Source organism: Oryzias latipes, chromosome 16, assembly GCF_053564925.1.
Source record: "Oryzias latipes strain Hd-rR chromosome 16, Olatipes_Hd-rR_3.1".
Lineage (NCBI taxonomy): Eukaryota > Metazoa > Chordata > Actinopteri > Beloniformes > Adrianichthyidae > Oryzias > Oryzias latipes.
This window is the reverse complement of record NC_136252.1, coordinates 4,439,801-4,466,569: the sequence shown is the minus strand read 5'-3', so window position 1 is coordinate 4,466,569 and position 26,769 is coordinate 4,439,801. Positions and strand designations below refer to the sequence as shown.

General features: G+C 40.9%; 1 protein-coding gene across 23 annotated transcripts in view; it reads left to right on the top strand.

The window, feature by feature from the left end:
• The window catches only part of LOC144984513 (plectin-like), a 161,602-nt gene that overhangs the window by 67,104 nt on the left and 67,729 nt on the right, over positions 1–26,769 (top strand). For 5 of the 23 annotated variants that reach the window (XM_078933238.1, XM_078933235.1, XM_078933237.1 and 2 more), the window contains exon 1: positions 3,272–3,450. The exons of 14 other annotated variants lie outside the window; for them this stretch is intronic. In XM_078933238.1, the coding sequence (XP_078789364.1) occupies positions 3,426–3,450 (25 nt within the window). In that variant the 5' untranslated portion in view covers positions 3,272–3,425. Of the gene's footprint in view, positions 1–3,271; positions 3,451–24,249; positions 24,457–26,769 lie in introns of those variants that run through there. 4 more of the 23 variants (XM_078933229.1, XM_078933226.1, XM_078933223.1 and 1 more) reach the window with 2 other exon arrangements.

The following is a 26,769-nucleotide window of genomic DNA, read 5'->3' as shown; positions in this document are numbered from 1 at the left end:
AGGTGAACCTGCAGCATCAAATGCCTCTATTTATCCTAAAAGCTGCCATCAGTAATAGAAACAATATTTAAGACTTTTGAATGGAATAAAAGCTTGAATTAAGTGGGACAGGCATCACCTTCTCAATGCAGAGCAAAGAATCTATAGAATGAACTGAAAAATGTGTGTCTTTAAACCTTGGACACTAACTCCTGGCTTTCGATGGAGGATAGTCTTGTTGTCGAACTGTGGGGGTGTTGACCTTCGTGTGGTTGGTTTTTACGAGATAGAAGAGGACAATGAAAGCTGTAAATCTTGTAGACATTCAGCCCTTCCATCCTTTCCTCCTGTTTTTCCTGGTGTTTCACTTGGGAACTGTTAAAATTCCTGTCTGGGATTGTGCATGAGGCTGTTTGTATGATGGGACAAAAACAACATCATGTTCTTCTGCCAGGGTTTAGGACGGCATTTTGCCTCGCAGAGAGACCCTCAACCATTTTAGTCCTACATTACTCTCCACTGGTGCTTTGTGTGTGTAGTTTAAAAACCATCCGCACAACGGCAAACATTAAATTGTACACATTCCTGAGACAGAGCTTCCCTGCATGCCTGCTGGGAAAAGCATTGTGCAGTTTCCTCTCTGTTGAGCTATTTCAAGGGACGGTGAGGCACAGGGAAAGACCTAACGGTATATTTAGGCTGTTCCACAGCTGTGATTTCACTCGGTGTCCCCCTCATCAACTTGACCAAACAGAAGCCACAGAGCAGAAAAAGGAGTTCTTTCTTTGACTTTCTGGTTGTTTAAGTGGATTTAGAAGAGTAGAGAAATTTCTGGTGTGGCTGGTGGATGAAGTTTTCAAATTAAGAGCCAAGTTCTTCACACTGCAGCATTTCTACACATACTTGAGACAGAGACAAGAGTAACTTACTAAAATTTGAGTTGCATGTCTTTGGACTTTTCTTAAACGTTTGCTTAAGCTTCAGTAATGGATATTACTTTTTTTTTTAGCTTTTAATGCTTTACCATGTGACACCAACTACCTGGACTTCCTGGGTTTTTCTTTCTCCTGATCTTGGAAGTTAACAAGCTCAGGACCTGTTAGTCCTTGGATGGTAAAACTTCCTGGAACTACCAAGTGCTATGCGTTTCTGCAACCACAAGGGGGCACTTTCTAGTGTTTTTGTGGACCAGTTTGAAGTGAATCTTGGGTCAGAAAAGGCATCAAGCATAAATCTGCAGCCAGATGAATTAAGGAGTTATTTACTGTGGAGACTGTTTCTGCTCTACACGTTTAATGCCACCCTAAAATATACCAATTGTTCTCTTGTTTTTGCTTAACATCTAGCCAATCTGGTCATATCAGCTAGTGGTGATTTCTGCAACTACGTGAATTTAACTGTTAGTCTTTTCTGTACAGTGGTTCCCCATTTACTGTGGGGGTTACATTCTAAAAAAATTGCGATTGGTGAAATCCTCAAAGTAGGATTAGGCCCTGGAGGTGTTTTCAAGGCAGTTAAACTCTTTTCTCAGACAGACGTGAACGTTTTCACACTTTTCTGTCAAAGAAAAAAAGAATTGCATTATAGAATCAAAACAAAGATCTTTTGACAATTGAAGATTTGTGTTTTGATAGCCTTACTTTTTTCAGAAATCCGCGGTGCACTTTATAATCCCCAGCGCCTCATATATGGATTACTTCTGGTTGTGTTTAGAATGTTTTGAGATGTTCACGGCGCTCTGTCAAAATGTCAGGTTTTATTACTAGTTCTACTCAAAGTTGGGTGTTTTTGTGAAAACTCTAACCCAGCAAACGTTTTTTTTAACCTGTTACTAAAAAGTTTTGGAGTTAGCATATAGTCACAGTACCATATGTATTAGTGGTATCAGTTTGGTTTTTTTACATGTTGCAAACAAGGTTGGGGGTTACAGGTATGTAAATATGCTAATGTGGCGAACATATACTACTACTTACTATTACTAGTGCTACTACTTACTGTTCCTTAGCACTGTTCTCACTTTACACTTATATGTAATCTATATCATACCCACCTTTTGCCACACTATTGCCACAATATGACTCAATTATTATTACTATTATTATTATTATTATTATTATTATTATTATTATTATTGTAATTTGTATTGGTTGTTTGCACCGTGGGTTAAGAGCAATGAAATTTGGTTTGTGCTGTAAATCCTCTGTATACAGTATATTTGACAATAGAGCTGCCTTGAACCTGAATGTAGCGTGTCATAAACAACTTTTAGAATGACTGTGAATGCAGTTAGTAAAGTCTGATTGACAGACTTGCTTATCTCTGACTTATTTGTCTTACTTAATGCATCTTACAATTCAGCGCGTTTCATATATGACAGGTTGGAAAATAGACTATTAATTGAGTGTGCTCTATATCAGGTGCACCCTTTAATGTGGAGAACAGAGCAGATTGACAAGGTCAGCAGCCAATCAGGACGCAAAACCTCCTGGCTGTACAACAATGTCCATCCTTGCAGAAGTTTGGATGTTGTTTGTTTCCGTGGGTGAAACACAGACACGCTGCCGAGCCTGACTCTAGGATGATGTCATGAAATGAGTGGCACCCACAAGGAGCAAAAGGCGGAGCCTCAGAGGTTGAGTCGTCTTACTTCCGGGTAGGAAAAAGCCTGCAAAATAACTCATATTTTATTAAAAAATCATTCTTTTAGTGCCAAAGGTAATATATATGATCACATATATGGGTATAGTTTACTCTGAAAGGCTAAAGAAAAGATGTTACCAGTCTGAACCTAAAGCAAAACGTAGATTGTAAATGAATCTTTGCACTCCCTTCTCATACTCTCCCCTTAGTGCTCTTGACACATCACACTTGGGTTAATGTGTGTGAGGCTGTGTAGCAATTTAAGAAGACCTGTCAATCAGTAACCTTGCCAACACCCACTTCACACTGCAACACACACCAGCCAACCTCTGTGTTTGCTCTGCAGGCTCTGAATGATTCCCTGAGCATTTTGCAGCTTGAACAGACATTACAACCTTCAACAAAACTTCCAACTTGATCTCAGCGTTGTAATTCATACGGAACAAACCCATTATGACAGTATTTTTCTTCACTAAAGGGCCAGACTGTTTTACAATATGTGTTCAACTAATTATTCTCCAACATTTTCTCTGTTTTATTGTAGCTTGCGCTTATCTCCTCAGCTTCATGCTCACACAGACAGTGGTGTCATTATGAAGGGCAGCTCCAACCTGCAGAGGAGGAGCAAAGCCGACTTTCTTTTTGTAGTTCCACACAATGTGACGTGTTTGACAGAGCGCAGTTCGCAACTGAAGGCTAAGGATTCAAAGTAACACGTTGACATCAACAAGAAAAATGGGGAGCTGGCTGTGAAACACAGCACTGAAGACAAGTTGCAGTGATTTCTGAAATGCCAAATCTGCAGCATGGAGTGTTTTTCTGCAAGCAAAGGTAAGCCGCCGGACTAAACAAGAATGCAGCTCGACAGAGGAGATGGTAACAAAGCCAGCAGGTAAACTGATACAGGTGGAGAGCAGATGGGGAGAGTCAGTAGGACTGCATGTGTGTCTGTGATTTCAGCACAGTACACACACGTTGCACACAAACAACACATTCTGCTGCAGTTTAAGTGCAAACAAAGGGACTGCAATGTTCAATTGTCGTTTCAATGTAGTCGCAATTTAAATTGGTATTTTTTTTTTAGTTTTTATGGAAAACATTCTGTTTAGATCTTGCTGTAATCCTAAAAACACTTTAGTCATCCATGAGAATTGTATTTGTTGTTAATGAATTTTAGTCAGTGTCTGACATTTAGTTTGTAGTTCAATGAATTTGAACAAAGCTGTAACACTGTAAAGAAGGTTTGGTTTTTTTGAGTAGATTCCTCCCAAGGTGCATCATAAAAAAGGATATTGTAGGAAGGGGGGTATGAGGATCCATTTGTGCCAAAAATATGAAAACATGTTTTTGCGTCCACTGTCTATGTCTTTGGTCCATTGTCTATGTCTATTAAACGAGTTCATTGAACATTGGTTCATGTCTATGTACAACTAAGCAATATCTTCTCCGTGCCCATACTTCTTTGATTATTACTTTGTATTTGCTTTGTGATGTATATGCTTGCTTAATGCTTAAAACTTTGCATTTGTCTTTATTATTGTCGTTTCCCCATGTCGTCTCATTACGGCGTCAGAAAAGTCCTTAGCAACCGTTGCTAGTGTCGTTAGCTACTTCATTAAACCGTGTCGTCAGGAAAATCCTTAGCAACCGTTGCTAGTGTCGTTACCTACATCGTTTCCCCGTACCGTCAGGAAAATCCTTAGCAACCGCTGCTAGTGTCTTTAGCTACGTCGTTTCTCCGTATCGCCAGGAAAATCCTTAGCAACCGTTGCTAGTGTTGTTAGCTACGTCGTTTCCCCGCGTCGTCAGGAAAATCCTTAGCAACCGTTGCTAGTGTCGTTAGCTATGTCGTTTCTCTGTGTCGTCAGGAAAATCCTTAGCAACCGTTGTTAGTGTCTATAGCTACATCGTTTTCCCGTGTCGTCTGGAAAATTCTCAGCAACCGTTGCTAGTCTCGTTAGCTACGTCGTTTCCCTGTGTCGTCAGGAAAATCCTTAGCGACCGTTGCTATTGTCGATTGCTACATTGTTTCCCCGTGTCGTCAGGAAAATCTTAAGCAACCGTTGCTAGTGTTGTTAGCTACATCGTTTCCCCATGTCGCCAGGAAAATTCTTAGCAACCGTTGCTAGTGTCGTTAGCTACGTCGTTTCCCTGTGTCGTCAGGAAAATCCTTAGCGACCGTTGCTATTGTCGATTGCTACATTGTTTCCCCGTGTCGTCAGGAAAATCTTAAGCAACCGTTGCTAGTGTTGTTAGCTACGTCGTTTCCCCATGTCGTGTCCTTACATCTTGTCGTATATCAAATTTTGCCAAAGTTGTCAGAAAAGCCCTTTGTACGGCCGGTAAATTGTTTCCTTTACTACCATGGAACGAAACACGTAAAAAAATAAATAAATAAAAAACTTTGGTGATATTCCTGCAAACGCACATTGCCAGAAGGGGGGGGGGGGGGGGGGGGGCGGCGGCATACGTACAACAGTTTCAGGTTCCTGAAGCGATCTTTATACAAGTCTGATGGATAAACGAGGAGCAGAGGCGCCCAAAAGAGCATTAAACTGGTCCCGAGAGCGCCACCTCATGGTCAAATAAATACATAACAGATTAAAAAGAAAAGATTAAAATCCAGTCAAAGATTTTGGCCTGTCTGCTCCTCGTTCATCCACCCGATTTGTGACATGTTTGATAAAGATCAGTTTCTTTTTAAAATCCAGGGTTCAATTCCCGGAGGGGGATAAACAATGGTACTGGGTCAATTACCATATCACTGGCGAGCAATAAACATCACCCAGTGAGGGCCCTTAGGCAAGGCCCTTAACGCTACTGCCTCCTGAGCGCGGTTAGGCTGCAGCTCACCGCTCCCCCAGGGAATGGGTCAAAATGGGGAGAAGAATCTCAGATCAATAAAGTATCAATTATTACTTTTTAAAAGACTTAAATAATAGTTTCATCTCCAGACCAGATTCAATTGAAGCCATACTCTGAATAACTTGAAACAATTGGCAATGGTCGCTTCGGGAACGTGAAAGCGTTGTACGCATGTGCCCTCCTCTTTCTGGCAATTTGCGGTTGCGGGTATATCAATAAAATGTATTTAAAAAAACGTGTCCTCTTAGCGCCCTACCCGGCAATTTTAACCGCACCCCAGACATTTAGGGCCCCTTGGTGGGGAGGGTGATAGGATATCACTGTGAGTAATCAGGAGATGTCCCCTCAGTGCCCTAGCCGGCATTTTTAACTGCACCCCCTTAGTACACACACCCTTCACCCCTCAAAATATACATTCCAAAATAAACACACACACACACGCATTTCACAAGGAAGGTGGGACCTTGGACCATCTGTCCCCTACCCCAACCCTGGTAGGGGGTACTGGACCCTTGGCAACGGCGGCCGGGTCCCCTGGGTGCTGGTTTCCTGGGCCCGGCGGCACTCTCTCCATGCAGGGAGGTGGATCCCTGAGCTTTCTGGCAAGGCCAGAAGCCGGGGATCATATCACACCTGAGCCGGGGGTGTCCGTGTCCCTGTGGGATGGTTTCTGGTCCTTGCCCCCGGGTGCTGGGCTTCGCCAAATTTCCAACCGGGGCTGAGCCTGGTCGGGCCATGTTTACAACACCCCTCATGGGCCCCCCTTTTCCCCGGGGTGCCCACCCCTCCTGGGCGGGGGCGGCTGGCCCCTGCCTTGCTCCCTTCTTAACCAACCGTGGGCCGGGTGGGTGGCTGCCTGGAGCGCGGAGCGGGTCTCCCTTGGGGGGTCCTGGCTCGTACCTGGGGCTGGGGCGGGGGGATTCCCAGAACTCCTGGGTGGTGATGAGGTGCTCGTCTGGGGCTGTGGGCACCCTTCTCGGGTGGGGCCCGGCATTGGGCCCTCCTGGCGTGGCGGGGGGGGGTGCTCTCCTGGTTGGGCTGGGGCAGGGCTCTCTTTCCCCCCATGCCTCCCTGCTCTCTGGCTCTGGGGGCCCTGCGGCGGCATTGCTGGCCCTGGCCCGGAGGGCGGTTGTTCTCTGCCTGCTGCCATGTGGCCTTGGGGGTTCTGGCTGCGGCGGCTGCTGCGGCGGGGGTCTTGGTGTGGGGGTGGCTGGGCACTCTCCCTCCTTCTTTTCACATTCCACCATCCATTTTAGAAGAACATAAACACTCACTTAAGCACAGGTGTTAGCTCACCGTTGCACTAATAGTTTGGGTGATTGATTGAATGAAATATCTCACACTAGTTGTTTTGAAGGTAAGTATGCACGTGTGCACACTATCTGTATTGTGTACATGTTGACATGTGGACATTTTTGCAACTAGCAGGTGTGTTTATAACATTTGAGTGTGTGTGTGGACAGGTCCCGCCCTTTGAGATTTGTATTACATCTGAACCTTACCGTAATGATAAACATCCAGTAGCTTGTTGCTTTATGCTGCTTTTATCCCCCCCCCCCCCATGATCACCCTCTTATCTCCCCCCTAACATCCCTCTCTCTTCTTCCCTTCTTTCCTTTTCCGTCCGGTCCAACACAAAAGATTTTCAAATATGATTAAAATGAATAAAGTTTGGCCTCGATTACAAAAGGGGTATATTCAGACAAACATCTGGTTTGTCTGAAGATTAATAAGCCCTGTTTTTAAAGTAAAATATGTCAAACACAAGAGGCCTTCAGCTCTCATCTGTCTGCCCAGCTGTTGGACAGGACAAGTAAAAAAAAACAAAAAACGTGTTTGTCATGGTTAACACTAGCGCTGGCTTTAATGAACTTTTTTTTTCCCTTCCCCGGTAGTACAGGAAACATTTTACTGGCCGTACAAAGGACTTTTCTGACGACTTTGGTCAAATTTGAAAAACGACAATCTAACAACACGACATGGAGAAACGTCGTAGCTAACGACGCTAGCAACGGTTGCTAAGGACTTTCCTGATGACATAGTGAGACGAAAGGGGGTAACGACAATAACAAAGACGAATACAAAGTTTTAAACATAACGCATGAACTCGTTCAATAGACGTAGACAATGGACCAACGACATAGTCGTGGACACAGTGGACACAAAAACAAATTTTTGGCACAAATGGAACCTCATAGGGGGGAGCATCTTACATAAAAGGACAGTTTACCTTTAACCCTTGTGCTATTCAAGGCACTTTAACGTTGGGAGTTGGGTCATCTAGACCCCACAAGACAGTGCACTGAACCTTTTTTCTTCAATGATTTGTGATCTTCACTGGTGTCCATGGATTACATGAATCCTCTTCACCTTTTTCCACCTTTGTCATGGTAGGGAGAACACGTCAATGTAAGGATCGGGTCATCTGGACCCCACAATATGGCACAAGGGTTGAAAACAGAGACTAAAAGCTATGCTTCTATTTTGGTATTGCAGACTCTTCCTAGAAGGGGCTGTTCCTCACTGTCATTGGCATTGCTATTCTCAACATTTCTGAGTGTTATGCACATTAAGATCTGACTTTAAAGCAGAAATCAACATATTAATTTTCTGCAAACAGCTTTTGTTCTATGGGTTCTGATGGATCTGTGTGACACTAATAGACACTCATGACTCTAGACTAGGCCTGGACAATAAATCACAAATGTATCGTTATCGCGATATCAAACTGTGTAAGACGCATATCGCAAAAGAAAACGTAAATGACAATACATGGTTATTTTAAATGTGCTAAAACAATTCGATGGCGGCTTGAAGTATTTAACAAATCAAATGAATCCATTTCTGCATTTGACCAATCGGATGGAACCGATTTTTTTTTAAATTATTTATTTATGTTTTCAGTTTTACAGTACAAAACAGTACAATAAACATTATAATTTGAATTTGCATAGAAGTTCTTAATACACAAAACATAGAAAAGTGTTTTTTTTAAACAAAATATAAGAACATTGAACTATAGGGAGTGACCAGTAATTATCCATTTGTTTGTATTTTTGAAAAAATATGTGACATATTTGAATTGGTATATTGGACCCACTTTTTCCAGCACAACATAAACCAGTTTTCTCTATTGTTCAAGTGTGCCATTAGTTCTTCCATTTTATATATTTCTAACGTTAATTCCCACCATATGGTTAAAGTTGGTACATAATGGGAAAGCCAATTTTTAGTCAAGCACTTTTTGCTTGAAACCAACAGGGTTCCCATCAAGCATTTATCTTGTTTAGACCATTCCTGTGGCATACATCCAAAATAAAGTCTTAATTTCAAAAGGAAATGTACATTTGAAAATTTTTTGCAGTGTTTTATGAACCTCAATCCAATATGGTTTGATGAGAGGGCAGTCCCACATGATGTGAACATGATGTGCTCTTTGGTTTCCGCATTTTCTCCAACATAACGGAGGGTTTCCATCGTAATGAGTCTTCTGAGGTGGTGTGATAAAGAATCTGATCAGACTTTTCCATCCATACTCTCTCCATCTTTGTGAAGCGGTACATTTCCATTGTTGTTTCCATATTGATGTCCATTCGTCCGGTGTTATGTTCATTCCGGCCTCTTTCTCCCACAATGTCTTCACATATTCAGTCGAGTGAGGATTCTTGCTTATCAAAAACGCATACAGAGCAGAAATATGTTTTCTAATAACATCGCCTTTATATGCCTTTATAATTATGTCAACCAGATCTCCTTTAGTTTCAACCTTTATTCCAATCTTTGTGTTTATATAATGCCTTATTTGTAGGTATCTATAAAAGTCCTGCTTTTCCAAACTGTATCTTTCTTTCAACGTTTCAAAACTGATTACCTTGCCATCCTTAATCAAGCTTCCAAATGTTGATAGCCCTTTGGTGGACCAATATTTAAAACGTGAATCCAATTTGTTTGGGGCAAAATTTGAATCATAGGCATACCATTTGAATATTGAGAGGTCGTTTTCTAGTTTTAATTCTTTAACTACGTTTTTCCATATAGAGAGTGTACACTTAACCCACGGATTGCAAATATTGTCAATATGTTTTTGGATATTTGAGTCCACCAGAACTGCTTGTATGGGAATAGTGATCAAATTTTCCTCCGTGTCTTTCCATTTAGCGTTACAGTTCTCATCAGACCAGTTAATCACCGTTTTCATTTGAGCTGCTCGAAAATAATCCATTAGAGAAGGCAGGCCCCACCCTCCGTAATTTTTATGCAATTGTAGCGTTTTAAGGCGAACTCTGGGTCTTTTACCTCCCCATATGAAACGTGATATGATTTTATCCCATTCATGAAATTGGTTTTGAGGGATATTTATAGGTAGTGTCTGGAAAAGATAGAGTTGGTAAAATATTCATTTTGATGGATTCAATTCTTGAATATAAAGAAAGAAAAGGAATCAAGTTCCAACGTTTTACATTCTCCACTATCTTCTTATGTAGTGGGATGTAATTCTCCTCATATAATTTATTCAGGTTTTTAGGTATGTTTACACCTAAATATTTTATTGATTTTGTCTGCCATCTCATTCGGTATTGCGCCGCCAAAACGGCTGGAGGGCTGTAGTTGTAAGCAAGTATTTGAGTTTTGTCCATATTAATTTTATACCCAGATAAGTTTCCAGAAGGTTTGCACAGATTCATCAGTTCAAGTAAAGATTTTGTAGGTTGTTCTAAATATATTAATATATCATCTGCGTAACACGCGAGTTTGTGTTCCTTTCCTTGGATTTTTATTCCTTTAATGTCCTTGTTTTGTCTAATTGATTGTGCCAGTGGCTCTAAATATAAGGCAAATAAAAGTGGAGACCAGGCGCAATCTTGTTTGTTTCCTCTCTGGATAGTAAAGCTGTTTGAGAGGTAACCATTAACTTTAACTCTTGCCGTGGAATTGGCATACAGAGCCTTCACTGTTTAAATAATTGTGTTATGAAACCCAAATTTAGTCAATACTCTATACAGAAAGTCCCAATTTACTGAATCAAATGCTTTTTCCGCATCTATACTCATGAGCATAGCTTTATTTTTAGATATTTGTATCTGCTCTATTATATGCAGGGTTCTGAGTATATTATCTTGTGTCTGCCGGTTTCTTATAAATCCAGTCTGGTCGTTACTTATCAGATTGGGTAAGAATTCCTCCATTCGCCTGGCCATAATTGAGCTAAACAGTCTGTAGTCTATATTAAGGACGGAGATTGGTCTATATGAGCCACACTCAAATTTATCTTTACCTTCTTTGGGAATGGCAGAAATAATGGCATCGTTCCAACTTGGTGGTATTTGGGATTTCTTTAACGACCAGTTGAATGTCTGAAGCATTATAGGGATCAACTCGTCCTTAAATTCCTTGTACCACTCTGCGGTAAAGCCATCAGAGCCCGGCGATTTATTGGTTTTTAGACGACTTATGGCTTTCCTAAGTTCCATTTCTGTGACCTCTGCTGTCATTCTCTCATTTTGCTCTTCGTTCAGAGTTGGTAGATTTATGGAGTTAAGAAAATGATCAATCTCGTCCTCCGCCCCACCAGTTACTTTGGAGTATAAGTTTTTATAAAATGCTTCAAACGCCCCGTGCATTTCACTTAATTTGGTCATGATATTTCCGGTTTCTGGATGTTTGATTTTGCTTACAGTGCTGTCAGCGATTTTCTTTTTTAGTTTCCATGCTAAAATTTTCATTGATTTGGATCCACCTTCATAGTATTTCTGTTTCAGATACATTAATTTTTTCTTTATCTCTTGTGTACTCAGATAATTTATTTCGTTTCTAACTTCTTTTAATTGTTGCAGCGAGCTTGTTAAAGGGTTCTTTTTATGTTTGCTTTCTAGTTGTGTTAACTTCTTTTGTAATTCTTCACCCTTTCTATTACGCATTTTCTTCCTATGGGAGGCGATTGAGATAATTTTCCCTCTTATGACCGCCTTTAATGTGTCCCATAGAATTGGAAATGACACTTCTCCATTATCATTTATTTTAAGAAAATCGCTCATTTCTTTTGTTATTTCTTTTTTTAATATTTGTGTCTTTAAGAAGGAATGAATTTAATTTCCAAGAGAATAGTTTTGGACATGTGTTTAGATGAATAGTTAGATATAATGGTGCATGGTCGCTTATATCTATTGACCCCATTTCACATCTTTGGATTGTATCCTTATCTTTACCAAAAGTTAGGAAATAATCTATTCTGGTATAAATTGAGTGTGGAGCCGAGTAGTGGGAGTAGTCTCTCCTTGTAGGGAAAAGTTCTCTCCATATGTCTATCAAACCCACCTCCTCCATGAGTGTAGAGACTTTTTTATATAAAGCATTTGGCTCTTGTATTCTCCCACTAGAACTATCCAAGTCCGGCCTCAGTCTGATGTTTAGGTCTCCACCACAAATCAATAGACCTTCGGTTTCTGTTACCATTATATTAATAATTTTTTTAAAGAAACTCAAGTCGCTTCCTGGTGGTGCATATACATTCATGAATGTAATTAGATTACCATCTATCATTCCCCGGACTAAAACAAACCTACCTTCTTTATCCTTAATCTCAAAAGACTTTTAAAAATTCACATTTTTGGAGATTAAAATTGCCACGCCTCGCCTACGGCCAGATTTGTATGAGGAGAAAAACATATTTGTGAAGCCCATTTTCTTTAATTTTTCATGTTACTCATCATTTAGATGAGTTTCTTGTAAGTACACCACTTGTTCTTGCTCTTTCTTCATCTTAATCAAAACTCTGCTACGCTTAATAGGATTTGTGAGTCCATTGACATTAAAAGAAATAACTTTAATACCTTTCATCACTCTGGAAAAAAATTGCACATTTCAAAATATAGATACCCTTTTGACTGGTCAACTCCCTTAATGAACAAGAACAAAGAACAGTAGTAACAAAAAAAACAAAAAAGTAAAAAACGTGATTCCAAGGTTGGGGTCGTTTCTGTCAGACCCTGACACAGATGTAGTTCAAGTCCTACCAACAGGGGAAAACCCTTCCTCCTGGGAAAAGGGCCCCTGATTATGTTTTTAATACTCGTTTCTCCGTTGTCTCTCTTCTTGCATACATTCAGCTGTTAGGGGAAAAGTACTCACAGACTTTAACAGGAGGACTGTTCGTCCTCACTGATCCTCTGCAGAAGCGGGGGAACGCCTCCTAAAAGCTCGAAGCTTCTTGCGGATGATTTCCTCTCGGTGCTCCTCTGTGTCTCGCTGCTGCTGCTGTGTTCCCATCATCTCCCAGGCTGTTCGGGACAGCTGCTCCGTCAGGGTTTCCCTCGGTGTAACATCGCCGACCTGGAAGCCTATGGTTCTCATGTCTGTGGCCGCCTCCTCTGCAGTAGAGTAGAGCACAGTTCCATCCTGGTAGAAGACCCTCAGTCTGGCTGGATATGGCGTCTGGAATCTGATGTTTTTTTGTTTTAAAGCCTTTTTTGCTTCAGCATAGTCCTTCCGTTTCCGCAGAATGGCTGGGGCATAATCCTGGTCAAAATATATTCTCCTTCCATTCAGAAGAACAGTCTTTTTTGCCCAGGCTTTGCGTAAAACATCTTCTTTGGTTGTGAAGCTGGCAAACCGTATCAGAATCGAGCGGGGAGTTTCTGTTCCGCTCCTCTTTGCACCGAGGGCCCGATGTGATCTTTCAATGCCCAGATTGGTGTCTTGAGAGAGATTTAAACAATCTTTTAATGTTTTTTCCACAAATTCCTGCATGGAGGATCCCTCTGCTCCCTCAGGAACATTGTAGAGTCTTAAATTCTTTCTCCTGGCCCAGCTCTCCTGGTCCACAATTTTCTCTTCCTATTCGCCGACAATCTTTGCATCTTTAACATTACATGCTCCACGTTTTGTATCCGGTCTTCCACTTTATCAATTCGGGTCTCCGCTTCGGCTATTTTGTTACTGATACTTGCCAAATCCGACTTGAAGTCTTGGAATTCTCGGCGGAAATCGCGTATTTCCCCGAGTATTGTGGCTAACGCTGAGTCGGGCCCTTTCTCCGGGTTAGCCATAGCATTAGCTTCTTGTTGTTGTAGTGTTGGTGGCGCCACCGCGGCGTTTTCCTCATTTGTGGGTTCCCCTGTCGGCCCTTTCTGCTTTTCTTTTTTCCCCATGTTCACCCCGCTTATTCCTATGCTATTTTCCGACCTTTTCTTAGAAGAATCTGATGTTTTTACGGGGTGAAGTCGATAAAATAGAGAGAGCTACTGCGTTAAGCTGCCATTCGGTAGAGTGACGTCACCGGAACCCCGGATGGAACCCTTTTATGTTAGATGTTCGCCTCCTATGTCGAAGAGGGTCACTTGGAGTATAATTTAAGTTATGTTCACTGTTATTTAACTTAAACTACATTGAAAATGAAATGTTTTTGTTGATTTTGCTATTTGTTCATGTATTGCATGTTATATCGTCATAGCAGTATTGATTAGTTTTCCTCATTTCATGCAGCTCTACTCTAGAGTGAACATGTCTCTATTTTCAGTTAGCATTGGTGGAGATGAACGGTGATGTGTTGGGCAATACTTTACAGTTGTAGGGGCCTGGTTTGAATCCCGGCTGGATCTTTTCTGTGTGGAGTTTGCATGTTCTTCCTGTGCATGTGTGGGTTTTCTCTGGGCTTAGGTGCCTGCTGACAGCCGTAAGTCTGAGTGTCAGTCTGTGAGTGACTCTGTAATTTACTTGCAACGACTCGTTTGTACCCCGACTTGACCCTACAGGAGCTGGAATGAACTCCAACTTCCTCCTTGACCCTGCATGGTATAGAACAGGATGGAGAGATTGGTGGATGGTTGTTATGTCTTTAAGCTGTTCATTTTTGTGTATCTAGACAAAGTTCTTGGCTGCTGATTTGCTAATTGCTTGTCTAAATGTCAAATTATGCTGCAGCCACTTAGGGGCAGTTACAGGGAACAATATTTTAGTTGTGAGGAAAACAATAGAGGAGAAATAAAAGATTACAATCCGCATTGCTGTGAAGTGTTAATGGAATAGAATGGAAGGGAGACACTAGCTGCGGTTACATGTGCAAAATAATGGTCGGATTAGAATTCAACCGTGTACATTGGCCCAGAAAACCTTTTTCCGATAATAACAAACGTTTACATGGGTCACAATCAATAATCGTAATCATAATCATAATAAATCAATCATGCGAAGAGGAAATGAGTCCCGCTGTAAACAAGCCGAGCTGCAACATACATAGATATCTGGCAGCTCGTTAATATACCATATGATCTTCTAAACGTGCCTTTATTATTGTTATGGTTATTATGAAGCTCCTGTCCACTCATCGTTTTATTTTTAATCCGTGTGGTAAGTGCTTTTTTTTGTGGAAGAACGGAGCTGGAAGAAGCCAGGGCAAAGAGAAGGCTAACACGCACTAACAACATTTAGCCTTTGCTGAACATGAAATCCATGCGGGAAATGCTGCAATCTGCATCTTGGCTGCACATAAATATGTGGGAATAACATCGGCCTTTGATAAGAAAAAGTTACTTAGAAAATGCAGTATTTATTTATACAGCTCACTAATGAGTTTTTTACACACATTTCTCAGTATTTTTCCCTTTTCCAAATAAGATTTCACATTTATAGTTTCTTCCTAACTTTGCTCAGTTTAAATTTCTGAACAAAGACTGTAATTCACTATTTGAATCATGTTGATTCAGACATTAAATACATTGTAAACACGTCATTTTGTAGTGAGAACCAACCCCGTCCAAAGACCCATTACATGGGATTGATACATACTCCTAAATGTATTGGTGTGTGATGTCATAATGCAACCTAGACACCTGCAGTTTGGTGCTGCACAGATTCCCTGCTGCCTCTTCTTCCTTCCTTTTCCTCTAATTCAGCAGTTTCTGCACATTACACCACATGGTGTGCTGGCTATCAAACCACTGAGATGTTTTTTTTTCACTTAATGCTCTTTTTACTGTCAGAATCTTGGGATTATTTTAGAGAAAGTTCCCACCCTCTTTTCAACAGGCTGCCACATGATTTAAAGACCTCCCACAGAGGTAGAAGTGCTTCTGCAGTGTTCCTGTGCGTCTGGGAGCACAGATGGCCGAAATATGTTTGCTTTATAGAGAAAGGGCCTTTCTGCTTGTGCTTTCCAATGCATGTCATAGTTGGTGGTGTTTATTGGTGTGGGCTCCAATTACCAACAATTAGTTAGAAAATCAGGTTTGTTTTTTTTATATTGTGCCAACACTTTTAACTGTTATATTTATTGGGTTACTGTCCCTAAATGTCAAAAATTTTGAATAAATATTCCTGATATTTGTTACATTTTCTAAGATTTCTGTAAATCCCACCCATTACGTCTAATGTTTAAAGGACACTAAAGCAAATGTAGGCTGGTGGAGCAGAACCAATAAGAGAAATAGATCAACCAAAAGTTTTCAAATAAATCAAAAAATCTCATCAAGAACAAAACTAGTGATATGTAAAAAAAACAAACAATAAATACTGTTGTCAGTTTAGGAAGAAGAGCACAGAAAAATGTAAACAGCTTTTTCTCATTATTCCATGTGAAGGCAGTTTCCCTCTGGGATAAATAACGTTTTCTGATTCTGACTTATTAAAACAGTGTTTGTGTATTAATGTGGAATGGTTTCAACAAGGCCAGTAGCGGTTTTAGGCACGGGCCATACGGGCGATCGCCCGGGGCGGAAAAATGACGGAGGGGCGGCGCCAGCGGCTCAGCTCTTGTAAAATACTTTATGCATCACTATTGGTTTACTTATATCACAGAGTTTGTAACAGCCTGAAACCTGGCGGCGCCCCCGCCCCGCAGCTGCGCTCCCTCCTGTCTTTGAGAAGTAGACGCAAATGTGTGTGAGAAGGAGAAGGGAGGGGGCGCGGGGTGAAGAAGGAGAAGGGAGGGGGCGCGGGGTGAAGGATGCAGGCTGAGAGGTGAGCACGGAGCGCAAAACGCATGCGCAAACCTGGCTGGATCTTCTTCCAGGGGGGCAACGGTCGCGGGCCGCGGCTCAGTGCTTGATGAAAAAATAAAAATAAAAATTGCGCCGCCATGTAGCGAATTGGCGCCCCTGGGTGCAGCTGCACGCGCTCCTTCTGGAAATGTATGACGAACGGGGGGGGGGGGGGGGGGGGGGGGGCTGCGGGTATGAAAAAGGTATAAAAAAATCATGCTTTTTTGGTTATTTTTGTGTGAAATGCCCAAATAAAAAATGGGAAAACAAAAAAAATTCTTCACTTAGATGACAGTTGGTTTAGTCGACAGACTTGATACCAATGTCAGGACATTTATGCTAAATGCAAAAACATCTGAAATATGGAGAAAAAAGGTCAAAGCTGGTGCCCAATTTAGAAAGAAAAGAGAAGAAGAGGAGAAAAGAGACAAAGAAAAGGGTAATATCGCATAACTAGATGCACGTTTTCTAAATTCGAATGCTACATGCCCTACAACAACAACAACGTTGCAGAGGAAAAATCTCTTGTTTGGTCTATCATGACCAAAACTGAAGTAGGCCCAAATATTGCAAATAACGTCATTTTTAAGATATTTATTCTTAAATGTTTGCTCTCCTTAACTTGTTACATTAGTTATGATTCGTGTGTCTGTCTGCTCTGCTGTAACACAAAGTTTTTGTTGTGTTTTATTGTTGTATATTAGTTCATAATGTTAAATAAGCTGTGATGGTAGCATGCTGCTGCTGCTGCTGCTGCTGCTGCTGCTGCTGCTGCTGCTGCTGTTAGCTTTTCAAAACTCCAGTTGATCAAGTCATACCTGAGATCACCAATGTCTCAGGAGCAACTCACTAACCTGCTGTTGTTAGTATCAATCATTCAGGGGGGGAGCAGATTTCATATGATGACGTTATTGACAAGCTTGCATCAGGAAGGCCACAAAGGTTAGGTTTTAGTAAGTGTTTTCTGTTCTTAGTGCTGCAGTTACATTTATTCTAGTGTATTATTTGTGTGATTTGTAGTTTATAATATTTATTTCAGATTATTTGTGTTTATTAAATATTTCCTAACTGTATTTTCAGTTACAATAAATGGACAAAGTGACTCTATTGGGGGGGGGGGGCGCCAGAGGAGGGTCTCGCCCGGGGAGTAATTCAGGGTAGAACCGCCACTGAACAAGGCAGAGTTTTAAAACCAAACTGGAATTTCCACTAAAGAATTCCTCATTTAACAAATACATTTCCCTGAAATGCGTTAGATACAAAGTTAGAACTTTTGTTTAGAAAAATAATCAACTAATTCAAGTTTAAAGGGAATAGTTTAAGGGCACAAAATTGTTTATTTTTGGGATATTTTTTTAAACAAAATGATAAAAATAATTATAGCTGAGAACAATTTTAAGATGCCTTTCAACAATTTGTCAAATATTTACCATGTTCAGTCAGACAGTCATGTTAGGTGTTTAGGAAGACAGCTTTACAGCCGTGTCTGTAATCCCCTGAAGTCAAAATAAAGCTAAAGACAAACAAATGACACATGTGGTTATTCATAAATGTGGCCACATAAGGGAATATTTTTATAGAACAATAAATATTCCTCCTACACACCAACAGTCAGATGTTGAAATCCATACTTTCCTGTCAGGCAGATTCTATTTTGGAGTGGGATATTTCCTGGAGCGGTGTTGTCGGTGGATGATTTAAGGGAGAACTTGCACCTCACATGTGTGTGTGAGCCCCGCCTTTTTATGTAAGCAGCAGGGATGCCTCTGATGGAATGTGACGCGCTCTGCTCGGGCAACTTGGGTGGTACTGGGGGGTTCAGGAGGAGAAGAGATTTAGAGCCTCCATAAAACACTCTGTGAATAGTTTTAATCCCACAGTTTTTAAAGGCTTTAATAAAGGTAATTAAAGTGAAAAACACAGACGACATGTAGTTTTAAATTTTTCAATCATTCATGTTCATGGGTCCATTGTAAACAGATTTTTCTCATCAATAAAGTCATATTTCGTTAACCAGCACCACTCTTCCACTTTCGGCTTCTCCCATCAGGGGTCGCCACAGCGAACGAGTCGCATGGTAGATTTGGCAATGTTTTACGCCGGATGCCCTTCCTGACGCAACCTTCTCAAACCGGGTTTGGAACCAGCAGAGGTAGAGAAGGGAACAGGGAGCAGCCCGGAGTCGAACCCTGGTTTCACGGACGGAAGGCGCTGCAAACCAGCACGAGCTAAACCGGCTCCCTCGTTAACCAGCACCACTGAGTTTTTTTTTTGGCTTGCTGATGCTCTTTTCCACCAGCAGATGGCAATATTCCACAGTCCAATTCGTCTTTGAGCTTTTGGGAGCACACCGCAAAGGAAGATTGTTCTGCCAAAAATAACTTATTAAAATTCAATTTTTCCATCATGTGATTAAAAAAAAAAACTTGTGATTTCTGAATCATTACAAGCATCAGACTTCACATTAGCCTGTCGTGTCACTGGCACATGACAAAGAAATGTTCTTGTTGTCATTTTTTCTACTTTTTGTAGTACTTTTTGTCTTTTCTTTTTCTGATGCTTTTTCCGGATGGTTGGGAACATCTGAGACTCTCCAACCATAAGTACCTCAGCTGACCTCTTTGATCAGAATGTATGAGCGCTGCTTTTGCTTTAGTAAAGTCAATCCTAATTAAGAAAAGTGAAAAGGGCTTGGTCACATTTTTGCTCCCACTAGTCATAACTTTCCAGCTGGAATGTCTCACAGTCAGTGTGGAGGGACTGTGACTCCAGGATGTAGCCGGACCCGTCGTGGTTTGGGAAAACTTGAGCGTTGATTTCTTGTGGCTGACCCTCAAGCTGAATCATGGAAAGAGTGGTTTGCTCTAAGAGTTTATGTTCAAACAGTCTTTGTTTAGGAAAGCTAGTATCATGGTTCTGTGCTATTAAGGGTTAGTAATGGAAGGTGAATGTAAAGGGCTTGTTTAATGTAATATTTATTCATTCATCTTTCGTTTGTTCCCTTTCGAGGTCACGGGGCTCCTGGAGCCTATCCCAGCCACTTATGGGCGAAGGCAGGGGACACCCTGGACAGGTCGCCAGTCTGTCGCAGGGTCACACATATCACACACCCATGCACACTCACACTCACACCTATGGACAATTTGGAGTGACCAATTAACCTATGAAGAATTTATTTTTTATTTTTTAATGTAGTATTAAAGATACAATAAGTTATGCCTTTAATGTCACTGTCCACATGTAAAATTGATTGAAGCAGTCACCACATAAGTGTAAAAAACAATAAATATAGGATAACAAAATATAAAAATGCCTGTTGTGTGTAATAATATGTGCAAAATATAAGGCTGTTAGCTGTGTGTGCATGAGGCGTTTAACAGCAGGAAGGTAGAAAGGTATTGCTTTGAGACAAATAAAAACCTAAATAAACAGATCTTTATATGCTTGCATATAAACATATAGACATGGAGTTTTTATGTGCACATCTGGCAGTTCCGGTGCATCTGTAGCGCCTCCCAGGGGGCAGCAGGTCAAACAAAATCAGAGGCGGGGTGTGAACTGTCCTTGATGACGTTTTCTGCTCTGCTGCTTTAAATTAATGTGAGGCTGGGAAAAAGTAATGTGAAGGAGTGTAATTACAATGAGAATTCTATCACTATAACTCTACCTAAATGCTGCCACGAATGTGTTGCTGTGTGTTTGGATATCAGGACAGTAGCAAACCTCTGCTTCTTCACACTGTAGCCATTTTTCCTGGTATTTGGACATCACTACCGCAGAAATATGTCTTTGTCCTCTTGCTGGCCTCCAAAGCTCGGTGGATCAGGTTTTGTCACCTGGGGGGTGAGCTGTTGCTTCACATCAATGCCTCTGGAAGGTTGCAAAGGGACCAGTATGGCTGGTGAAGCTTATCCAACTGGTTTGCTTTTCACGTTTCGAGGATTTTTTGGCACTAGTTTCCTTGATCACTCCGATCTACTGCAGAGAATGAAGTTTAAGTAACATTTGTTTGGGTTTGTCACAAATTTACATGTTAATACATATAATATTGTTTAGCGACATCCAAATTCAGTCTGTGGGTGTGGTAGCACATTTATATTAAGAAAGCATTTCTGATCAGTGGTTTTGTTTCCAAATCTTCACCAAAATTAGTTTCCTTTACCACATAAGCCAAACGGCCTTAGGGACTTATTGAATACTGCTTTAATGTCTGCAGAGTTTTCATGGCAGTATTCTCTTATGTGTGCCTTTGGCACTCACTATTGTTCACTTTTGCAGCTGCTCCCACGCTGCAGGAAAGGGAAACTCTGGCATTGTTAGCGTTGTTATTCCAGCCGGACAGGTGAAGGATGCAGAGTTAGGTTTGTTCTCAGAATAAAAAAGCTAAATAGCATCGCCTGCAGGAATAAAGAGGCATGAATTGTGGGTGGGGCTGGCTCCTGGGATAGAAATGTTTTGTATTCTCAGTCATGTGATGCTCACATTAGATGTGCTGGATCTTAAATATGATGCAGCTTTAAGTTTGACCTTTAGGAATTTCACATTTGGTCAAAAGAATTGCTTGTGTGTCGCGTTTTCTTGTATTCTTTTTATTTTGTCAACTTCTAACAGCAGGTTACTCCTCTTTTGGAAAACTGTCATCTTCCTCTTCGGAGTGTTTTTCAAAAACAGAAAACTCGTCTGACATCACTGATGAGGCTGTTCTGCAGCATCTGTCAGTGCTGGAATGAAAGAATTTCCCTGAAGAGAATTTGGCAACATCCAAAGGTTTTCAAAAGTCAGGCGCCCCCCCGCTGCTGCTCTTCACCACAAGAGCCCTCTTGTGGGTCATTTTGCTCAGTGAAAGCTAATTTGTTGAAGTTTAGGAGATGATAATGATGGTGAGTCACCTCCGTCTCTACATGGACTTACAGCAGTAGCCGAATGAGCTCTTTGTTCCCAAAAACTGGAGGAAGTTTTATGCAAGTCTGTCTTTGAGGAACTGAACGTTCAGTTCCCTCCCTAAAAAACAAAATCCTGCAGATAATGTTCTCCACATTTTCTGCTGGAAACTGCTGCATGTGTCTGAGGTTCATAAATCTTTTAGCATGTGTGGAGCCGTGTTTTGTTTGCAGGAGCCGGCACCCGTGTTGTGTGTGTCTGCATTTCACTGGTCATCAGGACCAGAGTGTGTAAAAATAAAGCTCAGCTTCTTCAGGTTACCATACTGCATATTGTGGCACAGCTTCAGAAAGGCCAGACTCTGGATCCTGTGTCAGGTTTTGTTGTTTGAGAGATGGTTGCCGCTGGCAACAGCAGCAACAAGTGCATGTTTCTGGACCTCAACCGTGGGTTGCTCTTGGTATTTGCCTAACCTGTGGGTAGTGTTGCTACGGCAACCCAAGTCCACATAGCCACTCCTTTGTGTGGCTTGCAGATGATGAGTCATATAGTTCCTCTGTTCTTCAAATGTTGTTTTGTTTGTTTGTTTGTTTGTTTTAAAAATGTGACCGTGCTGCATTGTCTGGAAGACTGGTTGTCCTGTTGTTCTATTGTTTCTTGAGGTTTAAAAGTCGGTCTTTTCCTAAACTGAAACTTTTGCTCAGTCTCTGTGACTCAGAATGATTCTTGCTGGCTGGCGCTACCCAACACCCCCCCCCCCCCCACCACCACCACCACCACCATTTATGCCCTTCTTTCTAAGCCGACAACAGTATTTAAGTTTTACAAGTTGACTTTTTTCCTCTTTCAAAGCAAATTAGTTACAAAATTTTCATCATATTCTAAAATGTATAAAATCATTGTACGTTTTTATTCCTTTTTTCTTTTCTATTGTTTTATTCTGATCTTAATTTTTCGTATATTCAAAAGAGATTTGTTTGCTTTTTCAGAACCTATTTCAGTTAACTGTCATGCACAAAAAACACCCAATAGCTTTACTTTCAAAAAGAGACATTTTCTATACTTATATACTTAAATACAACATAATTGCAAATATTCACATTTTTGGGAACAAATCGCGAGTATCCGAGTATTCGGATACTTGTTGCAGCCCTACCGTCATCACCTTTGATTTGGCCAATAAATCCCCTTCAACCTCTTGTTTTATAGGCATTTCACTTTGTTGTTCTTTTACATTTGACATGATCACATTTTAGCCCTGCTTTGGTTGCTACGGTTCTTTCAATCACAGAAGTACACTGGGCAGATCATCTCTGCCGTCACCCATTGGATTGTGTATGGTATAAAGTAGGGCTGCACGATATGAGGAAAACTCGCGATAATGGTAATTAATATTGCGATAACGATATAAATTGCGGTATATAAACAAATAGCAAAGAAGACAAAAACATCATTTCCATTTCACTGCAACAGTTTAAAAATTATACTCCAAATGACCCTTGTCGACGTAGGAGGCAAACGTCAAACATAAAAGGGCTCATCTGACTGATCAACAGCGTAAACGGGTCCTTCCGATTGGTTAAATGCATAAAGGGATTTATTTCATTTGTTCAATATTTCAAGCTGCCATGAGTTTGTTTTAGCACATTTAAGGTAACCATTTATTGCGATTTTTGCCGTCTTTTGCGGTATGCATATTGCACAGCTTGATTTCGCGATAACAATAAATTTGCGGTATATTGTGCAGGCCTAGTATAAATGAAACTTTATTTGGGAAGGACACTTTGACACCCCCCCCCCCCCCCCCCCCCCCCCGTCTCAACAACATCTGACAGCAGTTGGGTGGGACAAAGTGAAGCTTTGCTGGTTTCACCCACTGAAAAAACAACTGCCAATGAATAGGAACGTGCCACTAAAATGCTTATCATTTTGATTGATTGAACCCCTTTTAGCCTGAAATGTATTTCCAGCTATGAAAAAAAACCAATCCATTTTGATTTATTTGATTTTGCTTTCATGTAGATGCTTCATTCATGTAATTTTGGAGCCAAATGGGTTTGAGTGTCAAGGGGTTGAACAAATCACCTTCTAAGAGTTGTCATAAAGCAATGAACATCAAACAAATTCTTTGAAACCGGAACACACAGTTTTGTTACAGGTGTAATGTTGGGCATTTGCCAGCGTAAAAGTCAGTCTGCAACCTGCCTCTAGAGGACTTTGGTGGAACTGCAGTATTTGCTTTTGGTTTGAATCAAACATTAACACAGAAGGTAGGAGTTTTTGTACAACACCCTTCAGCTGAAAAACTAAAATAAAAGAAAGCTGACAGTTTTCAGTTCGCTTCTTCTTGAAGTGTTGGGACACAAGTTTGTTGTTTGGAGTTTGCATTGATGCTCTGTGGTTGGTCCATTTTTTATCATGGTTTTCTAAATTGTAATTACAGCTCTAGGATTAACACACTTGTTTTTTTTTTCAACATACAAAAGACTTACACACTCTCCATAAACCAAATTGTAGGTCTGCACCAAACAAAGGCAGAGTGGTTGATGGGTGTATCATGGGGGCTTGGACGGCACAGAGTACTTTGTAATTTGTTGCTTTCAATCTATCTCTCTTGTTTTCTTGTTCTTTCTTTCCTCCATCCTAATCTCCTGTGCTGTAACTTGCACAAACAAAGAGTCCACTGTGTATCTGTTCAAGCTGATCCCAGAATAAAGTGTGGGTGCCTTCAGAATATATGGAACATGGAGCGGGGTATCCGGGGCAGCAGTAAGGATGTGTCAGCCAGGCCTGGGCCTCAGATTTATAGTGTAGATGTCTCTGCATTTACAGAACGGAGATGAAAAGATTCCCTTGTTCTCTTTTTCTCACAAACTTCCTCCACCCTGCACTGCCCCAGCACGCCATTCCTTCTCCCCCTTAGCCCCATCTTGCATGTTGGTGCTTTGAACGGGCAGCAGGTCTGAAAAGGAGATTTAGCAGTGTGGTAACAGACTGTGAAGCAGAAAGAAACTCCGTTTTCTGGTGCTTGTGAGGCCGCTGCGTAACATGTCATACCAAACCAGCACACAGACAGGAGATCTACTTGGGGACCGGTTCTGGCTTAGCCCAAAAAAAGGTTAGTGAATATGTTCCACCATGCAAACTGAGTACAGAGGAGCCAAGTTAATGATTCACAGCACTGGCTTAGAAGAATCTTGTGTCACAAAGGTGTTGCCCTATGCAGGCAGCATTCATTTTCTCTTCAAATGTTTGGCTCTTATGAGTTCAATCTGATTTTGAGGCTACATCTTGTACAACAATCCTAGAGACTTCTGATTTAACCCTGCAGAGTCAGATCTCTGGCTGTTGTTTAGCTGAGCCGGCAGAAGACTCAGCGGCAGAGACTGGTTCACATTTTCTGTCCAGATCTCATTCTGGAACCCGTTTACAGGGTTTTTGGATATGCTGCCTGCTCACGGCATTTACCACCAAGGGCTGACTTTTATTATTTTCATGTCCAAGTGACAAGGAACACATTTTGCTTTGTGTGCTTGATCATGGGTTCAAAATGCTGAAATTCTGTGTTCTCCTTCACTGGTTGCAGAGGACATATTGATGACCGCTTTGAGTTTAGAGGCTGTGCTGAGCGCTGAATGGCTGAACACAATGGGGTGAACATGTGTTGTGCAGCTTGTAGGAGAGACAGTAAGGGGCTATAGAGAAGGCCTGGGTCAACCTTCAGGGTGCCCTGACTTATTTTTGGTTAGTAAAGAGTCTGATGGTTCTCATCGCTCGTGACTTCACTTCTTTCCATTCTGGAAAAGGAGAAGCTGGTCAAATTTATGACTCATGAAGCTAAAAATACAAGGAAAGCCAGGAAGTTTCACCTTAAACTTACTTTAGTGTGTGGAGTTTTTTAGAGAGAATATCACTTAGAAGAAGCAGTTTTCTTACACACTATAGACACTATTTTTGTGTTTTTGCCTTCAACTGCTGGGTTTTACTGCTAAAGTCCATCCATCCATTCATTTTCCAAATCCGCTTAATTTCTTTTAGTTTGCTGGACCCTATCCCAGCTGCTGTCGGTGAAGCTGGGATAGGTGCCATTGTTGCAGTAGCAGCAATGACAAGGTTTTGTACTGAAAGAAAACCATTTCTTGGAAGTAGATAGATAGGTAGGTAGTCAGACGGACGGACGGACGGATCAACTTTCTGTTGATCTGCTTGGACACAGCGCTCTGTGAACAGCTAGCCTCCTTTGCTAGGAACTTCTGTGGCTAACCCAGACTATAGACGGGATCAATGGTGGTCTTCTGGCTAGTTGTCAAGTCTAAAGTCTTCCCCATATTCAACCCAACTGAGACAACTGATCATAATTTAGTGACCTGTGGGGAACCAGTACAGCTGCTTTGAGTTTAGTAGATGATTAGTTGGTGAAACTAAATTTAAAACATTCATGTAATGCAGATTTCTCCACTACATTCTCATTTTTGAAGTCATATTTTTGTGTTTTTCATGAGCTGGAACCACAACTGATGTAATTAAACAAATAACTACAAGAAATCAAATGCACAATGGGTCCTGAATGAAAGTTGAAAGTTGATTTCTTAAGGGACTTATGGAAATGGGTGCACTTTTTTATTCTATTCTTATTTTTTGGAAAGTGTTTGTATAATTTTATAGTTTATTAAAAAAAATAAAAGTTGCTTTTGCAAAGTATGATTATCTGATCAATAGGAAAAAACCTCAACTTAACCATACCATTAAATGTGTACCCTTTTTCAGTCACCCTACGAGTGATCTTTGTCTGTTCATGGTGCAGACAATGTCAGCCTGAACAACATCTGGAAGTAGAGTCAGTGTGATGTTGAGTCATCCATAATGGCCACATTTGTACTTCAACCCTTACCCAGTAATGGCTGTACAATACTTTATTTGGAAAAAAGAACCATCAGAGGAGATCCAACACAACTTAAACAATGTGTTGCTTGGACTTCCTTGTGTGCAGTGAGATTAAAACATTAACATGGTGCTGCTAGAAACGCAGGTTTAAATTTATGTTATAATAAACTTTTAAATTGCCAATAAGTAAATGAGGTTAAATATAACAATGTTTTATAGACTAGAATGCTTGGCCTCTATGTAGACACTTTCTACTGATCTGAATTCATCATCTGGGAAGTTTTTGAAGGAAAAAACATTAAGCTAAAGTTTTTACATGTACAAGGTAAACTCCATGGAGGAACAGGGAGAAAAATAAAGTTATCAACTAACAAAGTATTCTCAAATTCAAATCAAAATCTGCATATTTTCAAAAAGATTTTAAAAAGTAAAAACACAACTGTCCATGCAACTGAAACAAAACGGGAACAAATAAGTTCAATTGTTGCGATCTAGTCCGTCCTCACTGGTCAGAAAGGGTTCAAAAATAAGCAGATGACAGTCGTGA